We start from the raw sequence: 18351 nt of genomic DNA, 5'->3' as shown, positions 1-18351 counted from the left end.
CTGCAAATGTGATGGACTTTATGGTTGCAGTTAATTTGGAGGTGATTGCATTATGGGCTTCTTGGTCAGCCATTTCATTTCCTGGAATGCCGATGTGGCCCGGAATCCATACAAACTGGATGTATATATTTTTATTTTCTGCAAGAAAAGTTTCTTCTTGTATTAGCTTAGTGATATCTGTTTGGTTTCGAGTATTTCGTTATTATACTATATAGTTATTTTAGTATATGTATAGTCTTCGTGCAGCGCCGTAAGAATTACGCAGAAAACCTGGATTTTGGCATGAAAACCAGACCACTATAATAAAATATATCTCTCTGGTCCCGCTCCCGATTACAGGGTGCTAGCACTCATACACGACACACACGCACACTATTATAAGTGTACCGCACGGGGACGAGGTGAGCGCTAGAGAGGAAAACATTAATCACGTCACTTTTAACACGTCTCCTGCGGTATATAATATATACATATATTATTGTATATCTATAATATCGCGTCTGCTGAGTAATTTTTTTGTTTGCCGAAAACCAGAATGGCGTTATACGTATAACGTATATATACTCACATGGTATATGCCGACACAGCCCAAAGGAGCTTATGATTTGTGTACGTTATACGCCGTAGACGTTTAACACCGACGACAAAATGAGTTGTTACAATCAGAGCCGCCGGAAAGAGGTGTAACTCCATATTATTATATCATATTATACGCGTGGTCCGCGTGTAGCATATATGTACTGAAGGTACTGCCAGCGTATACGTCCTTACGGATAGTTATTATTATTTTTTTTTTTACCCGTCGCGCTCAAAACCGGACCCGCTCCTGGATTGGATAATGACGGTTCGGAAACGATCGTAATGAATGGGTTCTTATCACCGTCATGGGCGAAAATATCACGTTCCCCCCCGGAACACTGCCGCAACGATGATGGCGGCGTCGGATCTAAACATATTACATAGGTATAGGTACACCCAATAATACACGTACGTATTATATACCAACTATAGTATATATATATAGCAATGTGTAATACATCTCCACGTCACGTTCGTTATATACACGCGGACGTCTGTATTGCGGCGGGGGAGTGGTCGGGGGTGGTGGGTGATGGGAGGGAGAGAGGCAACGAAAAAAAAACTAACGAACGGATTTTTAATTTAGCTATCAGTTGATACAATATCTTTGACAGGTATAATTATGGATAGCCGACAGAGACGGGTTCGTGTGTCTGCGTGAGTATGTGTGGTTATATGTGTGTGTGTGGATCCATGACATTTAATTAAAATATATATCAGCAGTGTTAGTTACATATGGAGTGGAGAAGTATTATGTACACTGTCTAGGTACCTATAATATATAGCCTCGGGTCTTATGGGCGCGGGATGTGTTTTGTTCGGGCCGAACAGCTCGGGAACAAAGACCCGAAAAAAGGATGTCACTTTTTTATCTTACACTCTCGTCAGTGCATAACGTTATTATCATATTATTACGACGCGACGGTGGCGATGAGAAAACGCGCCCGTCGGTCAAAGATCCATTCCCGTGATGAGATCGATTCCGGTTCATCATCGGCACCGCGCATTCCACTCGGAAAAACCGATGGAAATATTATCATCGTCCCAAGACTTTATTATTATGTTTGACTCTGTCGGCACTACACAATCATATTTTATATTCACATAATATGTCTATGCGGGTTTTAAAAAAAAAAATTTTATTTTAATTCGATGTTTACAATATTATTACGTAGAGAGAAAGACGATTTTTTCCGAGATGAAAATATATAATATAAGATACCGAACACCGTTTTATATATACTGTAAAAAAAAAAATATGAATATTAATTATTCCGGGAAGATTCCGTACGCGTGCGTGAAAAAAATATACCGAATGCTGACGATGACGGCAGTTTTTTCTCTTATTCGTGAACGATTTCTTGTCGATCTCGTTCTTATTCTCCGTCCACGAGAAATGACGGTAATTTGAAACTCACCTGAGATGTACGCGCAGCAGCTGAATTCCGTTGTGTGCGTGTTGTGCTTACCGCCAATATTTACATATTTACGGTCAGAAAACCTTTTCAACTGTACAAACAAGACGACGTACCGTGGTGCTCTCCAAAATCTCGTGTGTATTGGTTTACCTGCAGCAGTTCATTGAAGCCGTATGGGAAAAAATAAATAAAAATAAGCGAGTAAAACGAGTGGAAACAAGTGTCTCCCTGTGCGTAAAACCCGAATCCACGGGGAGAGCTCGTTAGAGATCACACAAACGACGGCGGCAGTGGCGGTGATGAAAAACCGGCTTCGGAAATATTATAATTTACGGTCTTCTCCGAGTCTATACTGCCGAAAAATAAAAAAAACAAAACGACTCGAACAATGTTTAAATAAAAACAAATACAAAACACACAAAAGGTCATCGAATATGGACGCGTATAAATCGTCAACGAAATTCAAGAAATGTTTTATACCTCGTGGCCGCCTCATCGGCTGGTATATACGCGTCTTATATGCAGGAATCGTATATACATAATGCGTACGAGTTACCACGATTATAGACTGTGATAATCGCTGGGAAAACAAAACATGCTCACAATACATATTTTATAACACGCGCGATTAATAATAAAAGTGTTTTTTATTTTTCATAAAATATACAGATTTACGATGCTTTAAAATGGTGACATAATATTCATTTTTCACGATACACTCTACCCAATAATTAAATGCGATTTTTAGAACATTAATATTAATACCTCGAACATATCGAGTCATTATACTAACGATTTTTCTATTTCTAAATGTCTGTAACTCATTACATATTTAATTCTCATCCATGCATAAATCTAATTTTCGATTATATTTTTTTCAATAATTAATCTGACATTATTTTTGCGTAATACATATTATTATATATTTTACTCCTCACACGTGTGAGAAGTATGAAAACTCAAAATTTATGTCAGGCGGAGTAGCTTACGTGTTAAGGTACATAATATATTATATTAAATATTATGTAACTGTTTTATTATATGCGGCTGTCTGCAGTAATCGCGTCGGAATTGAATTTCAAGAAAAAAAAATAACAACTTACAAACTTCCATATTTTTGTTGTGTGTGTAATAATTGTGTACTTCAGATCGGACAATCATAATACTTCTGTACTCTAGATTACATACAAAACACGCGGTATACATAACTTTATGATAATAGTTTCCCAGGAGGTACATAATTGCTTTTTCAGCAGTCGGCGGACTGCCGCCTATTGTCGAAATATTGTTAAAAGCGCGGCTTTAATTACACCAAAATTTGCGTTTATTATTGAGTATATTATATAGGTACGGTGTTACACACGTTATCTATAGGTTACGTACCTATATGTTTGATGGTGTTTATAGAAATATGTTTCCAAAGTAATTAATTATGCAAAAATATTCAACACAAGCTTCATTTAGCAGTGTGTTTTATATCAAATTAAATCGAGTGCAATTTCGCCTAGGCATATTTGCGATTATCGATTATTCCAATCAAATATGCAAATTTATAAATTACGGGGTCCAAATAATCGTAAACATTAAACATAGTTTAGGACTTAAATATTTGCATAACTTGCATGACCGTGGCGGGCTTATCGGTTTATGTATACCTATATATATATATATACAACAAATAACAGCACTGCGGTCGTTCATATTATAATATAGCGTATATATAAGGTATATACTATATGTATTATATTTATTGTATACAACAGTAATATTTTAGCATATTATTATTTTATTATAACCACGATATTTGTTTTTGGAGCATTTGATTTCGATACGCTCCAAATGGAAAATTTAATTTCTCTTCGCATTTGTTAACGTTAGTTGAAAATTATAAAAATGAATATTTTATCATTTAATTGAATAATATATATAATTTTAAATTGACTGTAGTCAGTCGTGAAATCATTTGTTTATTTTTAATTACGTAAGATGATAATTTAAAATGAGAAACTATCGTACACAAGGATGATGACAGTCACGGGGAGACTAATAATTATATTCCGTCGTTAAGGCCGATAAAGTTCCAAAACAAAGTTTTTAGTGCACATCAGTTAATATCATTAATCCGTCTTGAAAATCTTCAGTCATTTTAAATCACTGTATATATACATAATCGTATGGTTAAGTATATTGAACGAATGCACGCTATGTTTTAATTAAATTATAAAAACAATGAATTTCGAGACGACAGCTGATCGACGTGTAAAGGCGCATGCATTATAATATTATAATATCTATCAACTAGGTAATTATTACTGTATTATTATCGTGCTATAGAACTAGAAATGAAAACAGACACGTCATACATCATATTATTATATATCTATATACACGATAGTGCCCAATAGCTAGTGCGTAAACGATTTAAATTTCGGCAGTTAATTATAATAAGTATAATACGGGTTTATCGGATTTTTGTGTGCAGCTATATAATAATAATAATAATAATAATAATAATAATAATAATAATACTAATATAATATAATAATATCGAAACCTCGGTTGATGAACTTTGGTGCAATTTTTCCTCGGTATGGATACGTCATGATATATACCTACGTACGTATATAGATATATTTATAAATATTAACCGTCTTCCCGTCATCGCGGTCGTGTGTACGTGTGCGCGCCCAACAACGGCCGGCCGGACGATTCCACAGCCTTCAACGAGTGTCAGCAAATAAATTACATTTTTAATTTGTTTTGAAAGTTGCCGGCCGCGTACGTGTGAGCGCTGACCGGGTGTAATCATCGAATAAAATATATAAGCCAACGTGTGCACATCATACAACATAAATGTATAGTATATAGGTATTAGGTACATGGTATACACACGTCGTCGTGTTGATACGTCATGTAAATCTGTCGGAGAGAGAGAGAGAGAAACAGATATTATAGAAAATCGTTCGTCGTCATTGTCGTCGTCGACAACTCCTACATAGTATATTATGTTCTAAATAAGCATTCGATTATTATACGTGGCGGTGGATTGGCGGAATACCAATAGTAATAGTTATAACTTATAATAATAATTACACGATCACGATCAGGCGAGCGTAATCGAAACGTTCATCGATAATTATATTATCTAGTCGCATATATAAATGTACGCTGAGCGTCTCACCATCATAGCTATTCACCTCTCCGTATGTCAATATCATATTAATAATAAATGTTAATTATATTCAAGTTATGTTTTATTTTATTAGTGTACCTTGATATCAAATACTGTTATGTTTAGAGGTAATTCATCATTTATTTAAATATTTTAAAAATATATGTACGATAGATAATAGATATACCTAACCTTTAAAGTTTAGGCAAGAACCGGATAGAGAAGTGCAGTATTCGTGTGACTGTGTCATTTTTGTGATGGCTGGACTTGGGATATATTCTACATGGTTTGAAAAAAACGGCGAGACACCCTGTAGATATACATAAAAAAAATAACAATAAACACAATATTTTGCGTATAATAATAATAACAATAAATGTCTATTGAAAGACGTCGATAGAAATCGCGTTTAGTCGTATTGTTAATACGATATTTTCTGGGGCCTGTGCTGATCGTATCTCTAATCGTATAATAAATAATATTATTCACTGTAGCAATATAAGGTGCACGGTGGTATTTGGGTGTGATAAGTGTACGTAGTATTTTGTACAGCTTGTTTTGTCTGCGTATTTCGTTACATTTTCCAAAAACAAACCGAAAAACACATACTCGCAATAATAGTTGTGTGAATTTATTGTTTAAAAAAATTTATGTGTAAGTATAGTAACCGCACTGCGTCATCAGTCGTATACTGCAGGGTGAGTCACCAACCATGCTCATTGTTCATCTACCCCATTTTATCCCACAGATAAGCCATAATATACAAATTTTTTAAATTCTGAGATTTGGAATGACACAATTTTTTTTTCAAATGAGAACCCCTCTTTCTACTGTACTTACATTGTTAGACAAATGATTTTATTAACATTTTAATACAACTAAATCAAAATTTGAACGAAAAATTTCTGAGTTATTTATTGTTAACTATGAGTACTAACGACAATAGTCATTAATAATGGATTTACAAAATATGTAAAATAGATAAATATAAGTAATATTTATACAAGTAGTCAACTCGGAAAATGTTTACAAATTAAAAAGTTTTAGTAAATTATTATAATATTTTTAAATCATCAAAGCTGATGATATAAATATCATATATTTTAAACCATCATAATATTATTATGTATTATTATTATAATACTTTTGTTCATATAATTTATGCGTTGCCCTAACGGTGTAGGGGTGGGCGTTGTCATGGAGATGTCAGACACACTGCATATTATCAATACTCTATGACGTTTGTTTTAAATCACAAAACGCAACTTTTCTTTAGCATTTCACAGTGAGCATGCGCGTTTAGTATCATACCAATAACAAGAAGTGGTCTATTTCTGTCCCAAAACACGATTGACATGACTTTTCGAGTTGAGAAAATTGTCTTTAATTTTTTACTGAAGGGATGTGACTATATATGAGTGCAGCATCAAATACATCGACTGTCTCTTCGTCTACGGTGTTTAGTATCTACCTACAAATACAAGTCCTGCAATATATTCTACCACTATGTACATATATATACTGTTGAAAATAATTTCTCGTTCTCTTTTTCAAAATTTTTCTTATATATATTTTTATACCATGGTGAGCAGTTAATAGAAAAGTTAAACTTTGTTTGTAAATTTTAAATAAATTATACTATATATAATATTTATTTCCTATATGGCTATATAATTACATTAACTCGAAACTCTGATAACGAGGATATAAATCAAAATTTTAAATTAAAAAATCTATCGGCCGACAAACAAATTCTTATTTATTTATTTATATTTGTAATGCGTATACATTTCATGATTGGTGAAAAATAATCGCTTTCGATAACTTTAGGTCAAATACGGAGTGCTTAGCACATAATATCTTCGTATAAAATATATAAATGCCTGTTTTGGACGGTCGACAGAAAACTGTTCAAATTGTAGCGGCACGAAAGTCGTAACTTGTAGGTGCATTATAATTTATAATATTATAATTATCATGTCGTCGTTGGCTCGGCACGTGGCCCGCGAAATCTCGGATGACATACGTTGAGACGAAGAAGACGCGTTTGAAGACATTATTTTATGCGGTCACGACGATTGGCCATATATACGAGATTGTGAATTTAACCCGACCCGCGTACCTACTTATATAATATTATGATGACGTTGGTATTATACGCGGACGACACGTTTTACGAATCGTAATATAGATGGAAAAAACACTATGTTGTAATTTAGGCTGTCGCGCTTATCCGCCGCCGCAGCCGCTGCACTTTCTCATTTTACAAGTCAATAAAATAAAATAAGAGAATATAAACACTAAACACTGGAGCAGCCTGCAACCGGTTATCCGCCGCCGTACACCTATTATAATATACATATAGGTGTATTATAGGCACCCATATAATACTGAGTAACTTGTCAAGTCGCTAATTAGTCAACCAGGGTGATTAGTAACCCGCCCGGTGAAACCAGTTGAAATTTACTGGCGAACCCGACAAAAATCGTAAACGTATATTATAATGATAATATAATAATAATAATAATAATAATACTACCCGAACACATAAATCCACTCTGCCGCCGGTCGTCTTCGGATCAAGAATATAACGCCGTATATTATTATTGTATATATAATATATTTAATTTATGTTTCATATAATAAGCGCGCGCGATTTGAAAAACATATGCGACGAGGAATGCGTCTTTGCGAAGCTATCTGAACATTTTTCTGGAAAATTTTATTTTGTAATAATTTTGCTCGTCAATATACTGCACGTGTCGCCGGTCGGCCATCAGCGACTTATTTTCTTCGCATTCTTTTTTTTTTTTTTATATCACACTGGCACGTCAAATACTCGAATTTGTTACTCAGATTTATGATTGTGCGTGGGCGTCTCATCACGTAGACCGTTCATCGTATACCTAATATTATATAATATATTATGTGCACTGCAGATTTCGTTAATATACGCCGGTGTACAATTCGTTTTGGCAAATAGGATTTCGAAAAAAAAATTATATTATAATATATACGTTTTAGCAGCACGGCGGCGGGCGACCAATGCGGTCCAGTGAAAAACATGATTTATTCCATCGAGTTTTCATTGCGCGCTTGTCTTATTATTATTATCATATATTATTTTTTTTTTCAACTGCATACTGGTCAATATGTATTATTTTTTTTTCCAAAACGATTTACACTATAATCAAGTTGTTATTCCGTGTCAGTCTTCATATACTTATCATCAACTATCTCACCTCCGCGAGCGAAACGACTACATTTACAGATGAATTAGCTATAAATTCGAAACTAATGTTATTATATTATTATCGTGAGCGTTGTTCGATTATATTTTATTGTTTGGCGCAACGCAATTTACCAAATGATTCGAAGGCGATTTCTGTGTTGGCGTATTCCATTTGTGAATAAAATATATAATATAGGTACGTGTGTGTATATACAAGCTATGTTATAATGTAATTGTTTATCTCATAAACTATCTATAATTAATAAATAATAATAATAATATTACATAGGTACAAGCCAAAACTGAAGTAGAATTGGGTACTATAATACATATTATATATAGGTAAAGAGGTAGACAATATTTTTATTAATTAAAACGTTCGTTTTAAAAAAACTGGTTATGTTCAAATTAACTCGTTAAAACACATTCGTGACACGTTATGTTTTAGCTAAAGTGTACATACCTATCGGGTGTAGGTAATAAACAAAGTATGTGTTAACTTTAAAATTTTTATTCCTGAAATAATCAATGCGTGAAAAGATTCCAATGCATTGCTAACTATATAATCTAATTTAGTAATGTACTAATGTAAGTATAGATTTTATAACCAAACTAGTAAACAATAATTAAATAACATTGTATTACTGTTGTCTGTTGTGAGCGTGGAAATTATTTGTTTTGATAATTAAAAAACTATATTGTCTGATCGCATACAGCCCAATTAAAATAAATCACGATTTTCGTTCTCATGGAAATTTAATAGGATATGATAATAGAATGAACTATCCTAACATAATATCATGATTAATCATTTTGATTTTATCTACAAAGTCAAAATAGTTTCAATACAGGATTGGCAGTTTGTAATAAACTTGCAGAAAATTTTTCAATTTTATAGGTTATTTGCGTTGTTGAATTTCGGACATAAGTTTACCCCTTAACGACAACAAATAATATTAGTTTGTCCCCGATGTCCGCTTGTCAATAATGTGTCGCGTGTAACTCAATAAACAATTATAATAACCGTATCGATGAAAATTTAATTTTTCATTTCTCTGCCGGAAATATTATATACCAGCAATATTAAATGATCACACAGAGATATGTGTTACAGAGTTATTCATTGCTAAATATATTATGTAGGTATTAATGTATTGTTATATTATTTAACTATAGACATTATATTTTTAATTTTAATACCAATAATATACCTATAAAATAATCATAAAATTAATGTTATTGATAAACAAATATAATATATAATATGTCACGAGTGTTAATATTATGTAATTACTTATTATTGTTATTAATAATAATTTTTTAAAAATTAGAGTTTATTACCAAATACTAATCTAAAGTATTTTTCACAATCAATTAGTATTGTGTGGTTAAAAAACGTTTATTAATTCATAGTGTTAGGTACTTGTATTGTTTTTATTTTAATGTGAGGTGAAAGTGTTTATATTAAAATTTGAATAACGTTTAAGGTTTGTTGAAAATCTTGCAGATTATTTATAATCTATTTATTTTCGTAATTATTACAAAAATTGTGTCATTCTAATTGAATTAAGTGAAATCTGTGAATATACATACATATTTTCGAGGACGAACACCCGTGTAGACAGAGTGTATCGATGTGGCCGTATCCGATGCCTGACCATATTATTTTATAAAGGAGAAGCGTGCGTGTATCATCGCGGTATTTAACCGATGTATCCGAATTACTTTCGCCAGAAACGAATTAAAAATCTAAACAACCGAATTGTGTGTGAGGTTAATTAATAGTGTAGGTATAACCGAGTTGCGTGCGAAATTAATAGGAGGTATGGTAGTCAGGGTCTGCATGCAATGCTATTAGAAAATTATTATTTTTTGAATCGCATAATAATATGTTTATACGCAACTACTGATGTTGGTCAATGTAAATAACACTGCAGGTTTTGTTATTCAATATTATTGTATGATTTAACTCAACTGTTTTTGGTACACCAACAGCTTCCTGACTGGAAAATAAAGATATCTCTCAACACCATTTTCCACCCTGCAAACTAAAATTATTCTTCAATAATTATTGTGTTTATATAGTGTTATATAAATAATTATTATCTTTTCATTTCATTAATTGAATTTATAATAATCGAGGATATTTATGTGTATGTTAATTTGGGTATTGAACACTTTTATATCTTATAGATAGATGTATTTGAATTATGTATGTATAAATGTATGTACAATACAGTGTTTACTACTCGTTTTACACAATATAATTATTATTCGTTTCAAATAGTATTATATTTTAAACCGTCTTACAACGTAAACAATACAACGGCTATGTTTATAAAAGTGAAATCTTATATAGCTCTTAAACTTTACCCAAAAGGCCGAAACCAGTGGTAATCTCACTAACAAAACTGCACCATAAAGTTTTTAAGTAGGTACCTACACATACAGCTGTAGTATAATATGTTTTAATTAAATTTAAAATTTAATATAAACAAGTAGAGTGTATTATTATATTATGTGTTTAGGGATAAACATTTTTTAAGTTTTTCAACCGACCAAATATTTAATGACTGATATTGAAATCCTGTGTGCAGATAATTTTTTTCTAATCGAATCGTATCATATAATATTATAATAAACGCGTCACTTTATTGTAATATAATGTGGGTACGATGAGTGTATACAAAAATTGTCGCGTGGCTGTTCAATTGTGAATCTTGTGAACACTGTCAAACGATCGAAAATTCGTACGGCCACGCTATATAAATATATGTCATCATAAAATTAAATATTCGTTTGGAACGCGTCGCAGAAGAAACCCGAACGACGTCGCCGTCGCCCGTCAGAGGGTAGTGGTAGCGGCGGTGGTGGCGGCGTCGTCGTCGTATAATAGTCGTTTCACCGCCTGCGATCGACTGCCGTATTGCTGTAACCTGACTACTACTATATAATAATAATAATAATAATAATAATAATATGCTCGACGACATGTCATACGAACTCAATCAAACCGTCAGCGTTTTCCCGCCAGTGTTTTGGTGTGTACGCACGCGTATAATTTTGTACGCGCAGAGCATAATAATGTCATACAAAGCGGGAAGATTCGTCGAATGACAAATAAAAAAGAAAAAAATTAAACAAAACGTCGGCGATGGTGGCGGAGAAGATACGCGCCACTCGAATCCGATGCGGGTGCGACGACGACGGCGGCGTTGACGTGATAAATAATAATAGTAGTAGTAATAAAATGCCGACCAAAACGAAATTACACATTTTTCACAGTCTCGTTCCCACGGCACGGCGGCAGAGGTGTGACAATGATATTATACTATTATAGGTGTCGTATTGTCGTGTTATATATTACGGTGTTATTGTGAAAAAAAAAAATTCAAAATGAAGACGTTACTCCGTGTAATAATCGAGCCATCATCGCGCGCATATTAGGTACGGCTGTATAGGTATTATTATTAGACATTATCGTCGCGCCCCGCCCGCCGGTCTCTGCGGTGGTGGTTATCAAACATTGCCCGCGTCGTTATATATACCTATATTTTATTGTGTATCTTTTTTATTATATTTTATTATATTATTTGTATATATACATCACGCCGCCATCGTATAATAGACCGCGTAGGTAATACCTAATATAATATAATATATATTGTATGTATTTGTTTCGTACCTACGGTTTATAATCCAATAAATAATAGGGTGATTATTATATTATTATATCACACGACACGTGTATAAAATAAAAAAAAATATATAATCATCATTGTCGTGTTTTGACAGGTATGTTGACAGTTCCCATTGCCGAGGTGACGTGGCCCATGATATTGGTCTTGGTGTCGTTGCTGTCCGCCGCCATCGGCGCCCTCTTCATGGTCGTCTTCCTACACCTAAAACTGTGAGTTTCCGTCTACTGGTTTATACCTATCTATTATTATTATTATTATAATACCTACTTTTTTTTTTTTTTATTGTCGGGTTTTTATTTGATTTTTGTCAACGCGCGTTTTCCGTGTTGTTTCCTCCCTATACCATGCACCACCCTAACCGCAATCATATTATGCCATTGCGTCGTATGCAGGTATAATATATTATTATGATGACGGACGACCCATACGATCATAATATGATGGTGTGTAAAGCGGATGGTTTACGAGCAGACTTATATTTTTTTACGACGGTGTCAGCGTTTTATAAATATTATCGCCGAGCTAAAATATACATCGATAATAATAACGATTTTGTAATATTATTATGTCCATGTACATAATATTACATGTAGGTAGGTACCTATGTACGAAAAGCGAGATGGATATTATAATATACGACCGCTCGGTGACAATAATAATCATTACAAGCCTTTTTACGATCAAATATATAGGTACGCACACGCATTATATTATAATATATAAATATACTGCACGCGCGACTGCAGCACTATGTATAATAATATGTTTATATATATATACAATATAATATGCATACTACATAGGTGTACACGCGTTTAATGTACGTATGAAATTATAAAATATGATAAACATAAAATATATAAGCGAAATTTTTTTTCTCGATACATCGCTGCAGTGTGTCTCTTGTACAACTGAACGGTATTATAATAACATATACTGTAGGTACTTACCTACAACGCGCGCACACACTCACACACACACACACACACACACCGTCGAATTTATGTAATCGTTGCGTACCTATATTATGTCGTGCGATTATATTGTGTACATAATATATATATATATATATATATATGTGATACTTGCCCACACGCGACACACGCCGCACACGTACCTATACACGCATGTATAATACAATATTGTAAAACGTCAGTGCGCGCTAATGCGACTTCGCCTACGCGCGTAATGCTGGTACGCCGCGCCGGTGCACACACATACTACGAGCGTTCTCCGGCGCGGTCATGATAAAATAAATGAAGCACACCGCACGTCATGACAATAATAATATATAATACGCACGGCGTACTTTAGCGGACGCGCGCACAAGCAGACTTTACACGACGTACGCGGCTTACACGCATGTGCGAGGTAGGTAGTACCCATATAATATTATGTATGTATATATGCGATATAATATATATTGTGCGCAGCGTGTTCGCGTATACAATTACACGACGCGCAACATCGTTTCGAACGCGCGCGCGATCCCGGGACGTCCGCGCCGCCGCTGATACTCTTACACGTACCTATACGCGCCCCGTCGATTAGCACTCGTTAACTTGTCGCGCCCGGTCCGGGGTATGATAATACCATAGTAATACCACGTCCGACCATCGTAATGATACTTTAAGGCGAACAGCCGTTTTCTTTGATTTTTTTCCGATTTAAACATATAACAATATTTCGCCGGATTTTGCCCGAAAACCGTGGTACCTGCTATACATGATGGTACGATTTCCTAAATATAATAATAACATACACATAATATACGATCGACGTCGTACTGGCGGCACACAAACACACACACACACACAACACACGCGAGCGCGCGCGTGCGTAAAATACCGCGTCGTCGACGTTTATAACAGGTGGCAGGTCCGTTTTTATTAAGTATTATTATATTTTTTATTTCGTATATTATATAGATACGGAGAGGTACGCCCACATTTCACTCGAGGGCTTCATAATAATAATCGTTATATTATTATATATTATATTACAGGTATACGCGCGCGCGTTTCGTACCCGATCTGCACATAAATAATAATAATAATAATAATAATAGTAATAATAATATATGTATAGTATGGCGCGTTTGTAGTAATTATCCCGACCGAAAAACGAGATTATGATATTATATTATTATATATACATATACATTCCTATAAAGAACCCATCGATTTTTAACTATTCGATTCCCGCTGCAGCTACACAATCTGCTATATTCGGCTATTCGTATACATTATAATATACACATCTATATATTATACGTGGTTATTATATTATCAGATTTGACTTGGTAATTTGACTTGGTACCTTAAAATATACATATATACACTAAATATGTTAGTATGGTATACACATTTTTTTCATTTATATACGCAGGCTGGTGCTGATAAATTGTACAGGGGTGAAATCCGACGAAGTCCGTGATGCACAACCATTCGATTTTATACAATAATTTATGTACTTTATATAAGATGAAATAATTTATGACTTTGATGAATACGCATGCGAATGTGTGATCGAGCTATTGATTTATTTATTTATTTTATTATTTATGCATATATGTTATGGGAAAAAGTCGAAATCAGGCAAATCTCAGAAGTGTCCGGATAAGACACGAACTGCCCAAAATCCGTTGGCAAAATGAAATATTATTAGGATTGCAAATACATAGAAAAGCTAAATATTTTTTATAACAAGTTTATTTTGTAATTATCATCATAGCGGCGTTGATCATTTTTGGGATGGCCGATAAAAATGTACAATTTATACTGCAAATTCGGGGAAAATCAACTTTTAAATATAGGTAGATTTAAAGATAAATGATTACTGTAGGTTTTTTATCGTAGTTCCGTCAGATGTACCTACGTAGTACGTCGTACCTGCAGGTGAAGTAAATTGTATGCTTGTATATATTATTATGAAATGTACGTAGTGTTCAACCATCAAACATGGTCGTAAATCGTAATGAGCAAACAAACATCTTTGACGCATTTTTTTCAAACAACACTCCACCACTCCAGCACTACTTAATTCATCTTAAGCATTTTTAAACAATTCCAATTCAAATGTTAATGAATATGAAAATGAATCATAATCATCACTTAAAAAGGTAAAATTAATCACAACGTATGTGATGTTTTAAAATTTAAATGTATGCTTTATGCATACGATAATAAACTTTATTCGAGCCAATGTAGTGAATACATGTATTTTTAAAATGTTGTGTGACAAAATGGGTTTAGGTCACATAAGTTTGCTTCTAAAAACACGTCAGATGGTTATCGCGCGGAAAAGTCTTAACTTGTTTATTTGACCTTAAAACCAAATTGGAAATTTTTCTAAAGGCAAAACAATTACCCTTTGGAGATTATTTTCAACATAATATTATAATATAATGATTAGAAAAATTAATTTATATTTTAGAGATATTTTCTATCATTATTGACGTAAATTTGAGTATGCAAGGACCGTATATTTGTACACAGTACACTAAACAATAAAACAGAAGCATTTCTTAACAAAGTTCAACTTTGGGAAAATAGAGTAAAAAAGTATAGGTAGGTACGTCTGATATGTTTCCATATTTATTTAATTTGACACAAGAAAAAATATTAAATGAAAATGAAATAAATTAAGTAATAAGTATAGGTAACTACGGCAAAACCTTATAAAAAAGTTTAAACACAATTTTCTCGCTTTTCTCGGAATAATGATTTTTTCTAAGTCCATATTATGCAAATGAAGTACAGGTAGATTATATTTTAAGAACTAAGAAGGTCGTCCTTAAATATTGCTTGTGATATTTTTCTAAAAACAAAAAATTAACCGTGATAAGCAGATAAAAACGAAAATTTACGTTATAACGATATAGAAATTGAACATTTTATACATTTTTAACTACAAAATAATTATAAAATTTTGAATTTGATAAATTATGTCAACATTTGAACTTTAACAAGGCGCCTTCGTATTAAATCTTCACGAATTTTTACCAAACAAATACAATTTTATTGACAATTATAGAAAAAAAAACTAAAAAAATTAAAAACTGACATAATGTCTGTAAACAACTCAAAAAGAGTCTAAATATTTTCAACATTTTATGGTGTATAGTAAATAAAAATATAAACATTCAGTGACAATTTTATGTATTTACAGTTATTCGTTTTTCAATTACAACAAAATAACAAAATTGCTACATGCACGAAAAAAAAAATTAGTTAGTTCAACTGCAATTATATGTACTTCAGCTGTAAAATATAGTTCCATATAGCATAGCTATATTAGTAGTTGAAAATACGTTTTGATTTTGGTTAAAATATTAATAGGCAATTTAACTAAATTTAGTTCTAACTAAAATTGTAACTATATTTTATAGTTGAACCAACCAAACACTTTGATTGAATTTATAGTATATGTAATTAAAAAATATAACTATTATTACTAAATATTTCAGTTGAAATAACTATTTTACAAAATGTATACTATAGTATTTCCAACTTAACATTTCAGTTGAATTAACTATTTTACAAAATGCATATTGTAGTATTTCCAACTAAACATTTTTAGTTAAAACTACTAATTACATACATATATAATATATTTGGACCAAGTGTTGTACCCAGTGTGGGGAGACTAAGGGATTCAATCCTCCCTATTTACCATGAAAAATAGTAATATAAAAAAATATAATATAAACACATAACTTTTACGTGACCAATTTAAATTATCTGATGCTTAAACATGCACTTTTAAATCGCAAAAAGGTACCTATTATTTGTTAAAGTATTATATAAGCATAATAATATTATATTGTATAGTACTATAGATATATTAGGTGGTATATATTATATAAATTTCACTTTTTCAGATATTTTATTTTAGATTCTGATTTAAGTGATTATTTTCTTCAACTTTGTAGGTGAATTGCAGTAGAAAATTGCACTTGATCTAGTTGGTACTTTGGGGATCATATACTGCAGGTTAGGTTATATACTGCAACTGGCGGCCCACGTACCATTTTTCACTGGCCCATGCTACATTTTAAATTAGTTTATACACATTTTAAATTTTAGGGTTTTTCTGTATTTTATTTTATTATATATTTATAAAATTATTAAAATTTATATAATTTATATCGTAAAACGTAGATATGAATTCTTATTTAGTATTGAACTATTAAATGTAAATAATATTTATAGGGGCATAATTAACGTATAGCTTTTTTTATGTTTTCTATGTTCTCTGGCATCGCTATATTTGCGTACTTTTAAAATTGGCGCTCTATTAGCATTGATAGCCCATCCCTGATATACTGCAATATACGTCATATATTATACATACAAAATTCGAAAAATAAAATATAATTAACGTTTGATTTTTTTCGAAATGATTGTATGTGCTTTTATTATTGGATTTCTTACGTTTTTGCTTACCTAGTATTTTATAGGCTTAAAAAATTCTAACTCTAAATATTATGTATTATATTAGTGAATTCACATTGCGTGACGAAAATAATGACAAATCACTGAAAGTATAATATGACTCATCATAAAGAAATCAAATCAAAAATTGAAATAGTCTAGATAGTCTGAAAAGAGAATATACCTATATATGTATATACAATCGCTGGTTATAATTTACTTACGACGATGTAAGAGAACGGGTGGAAACTTGTTGGAGTGATGCATAAAATATAACGCCGACGACGGAAAGAAAAGTTCAAAAACCCCTTTAGTATATTTATATATATAGTGTATGCGAGAAAAGCCCACGCGCGTATAGTAGCGACGGTTCTCGAGGAAAAACGATGCTAAAAATGTCAATAGCGTTTTTAACAACATTGCAGCAAACCATTAACGATAAAATGTATTCGCTGTACATCCGATAACTATTATAAAGGATGAACTGCAAAAATATAGCTAAAGGTCAATATATGTAGTTTGAACAAATTACAATAAGGTGCATTTCCCTGGCACCCCCACTTCCAAACTTACCTGACCTATTTACCTACAAAATGTCATTCCCGACACACAGCAGTCTGCAGATTTGTATAGGTGTATTAATACATAACTGTCCGTCCTTATAATAACCAATAGGTACACAAACAATTTTGAAAACGATTAGCGATGAGAATTAATGACAACCTATATGTTACATACGAGAGACACGCGGTCGAGCAAAATATCTTATATAAAATCCAAAACGAAGGCCATAAAAAATACCGACTTCATGGGT

The 18351-nt window shown here is 32.6% G+C and overlaps 1 protein-coding gene across 2 annotated transcripts in view; it reads left to right on the top strand.

Annotated features, from left to right (window-relative positions):
- Window positions 1-18351, top strand: part of LOC132938326 (uncharacterized) — a 75880-nt gene that overhangs the window by 41579 nt on the left and 15950 nt on the right. For both annotated transcript variants that reach the window (XM_061005100.1, XM_061005099.1), the window contains one exon: window positions 12197-12311. In XM_061005100.1, the coding sequence (XP_060861083.1) occupies window positions 12197-12311 (115 nt within the window). The remainder of the gene's footprint in view (window positions 1-12196; window positions 12312-18351) is intronic.

This window comes from Metopolophium dirhodum, chromosome 2 (genome assembly GCF_019925205.1).
Source record: "Metopolophium dirhodum isolate CAU chromosome 2, ASM1992520v1, whole genome shotgun sequence".
Classification (NCBI taxonomy): domain Eukaryota; kingdom Metazoa; phylum Arthropoda; class Insecta; order Hemiptera; family Aphididae; genus Metopolophium; species Metopolophium dirhodum.
This window is presented reverse-complemented; position numbering and strand designations above follow the sequence as displayed.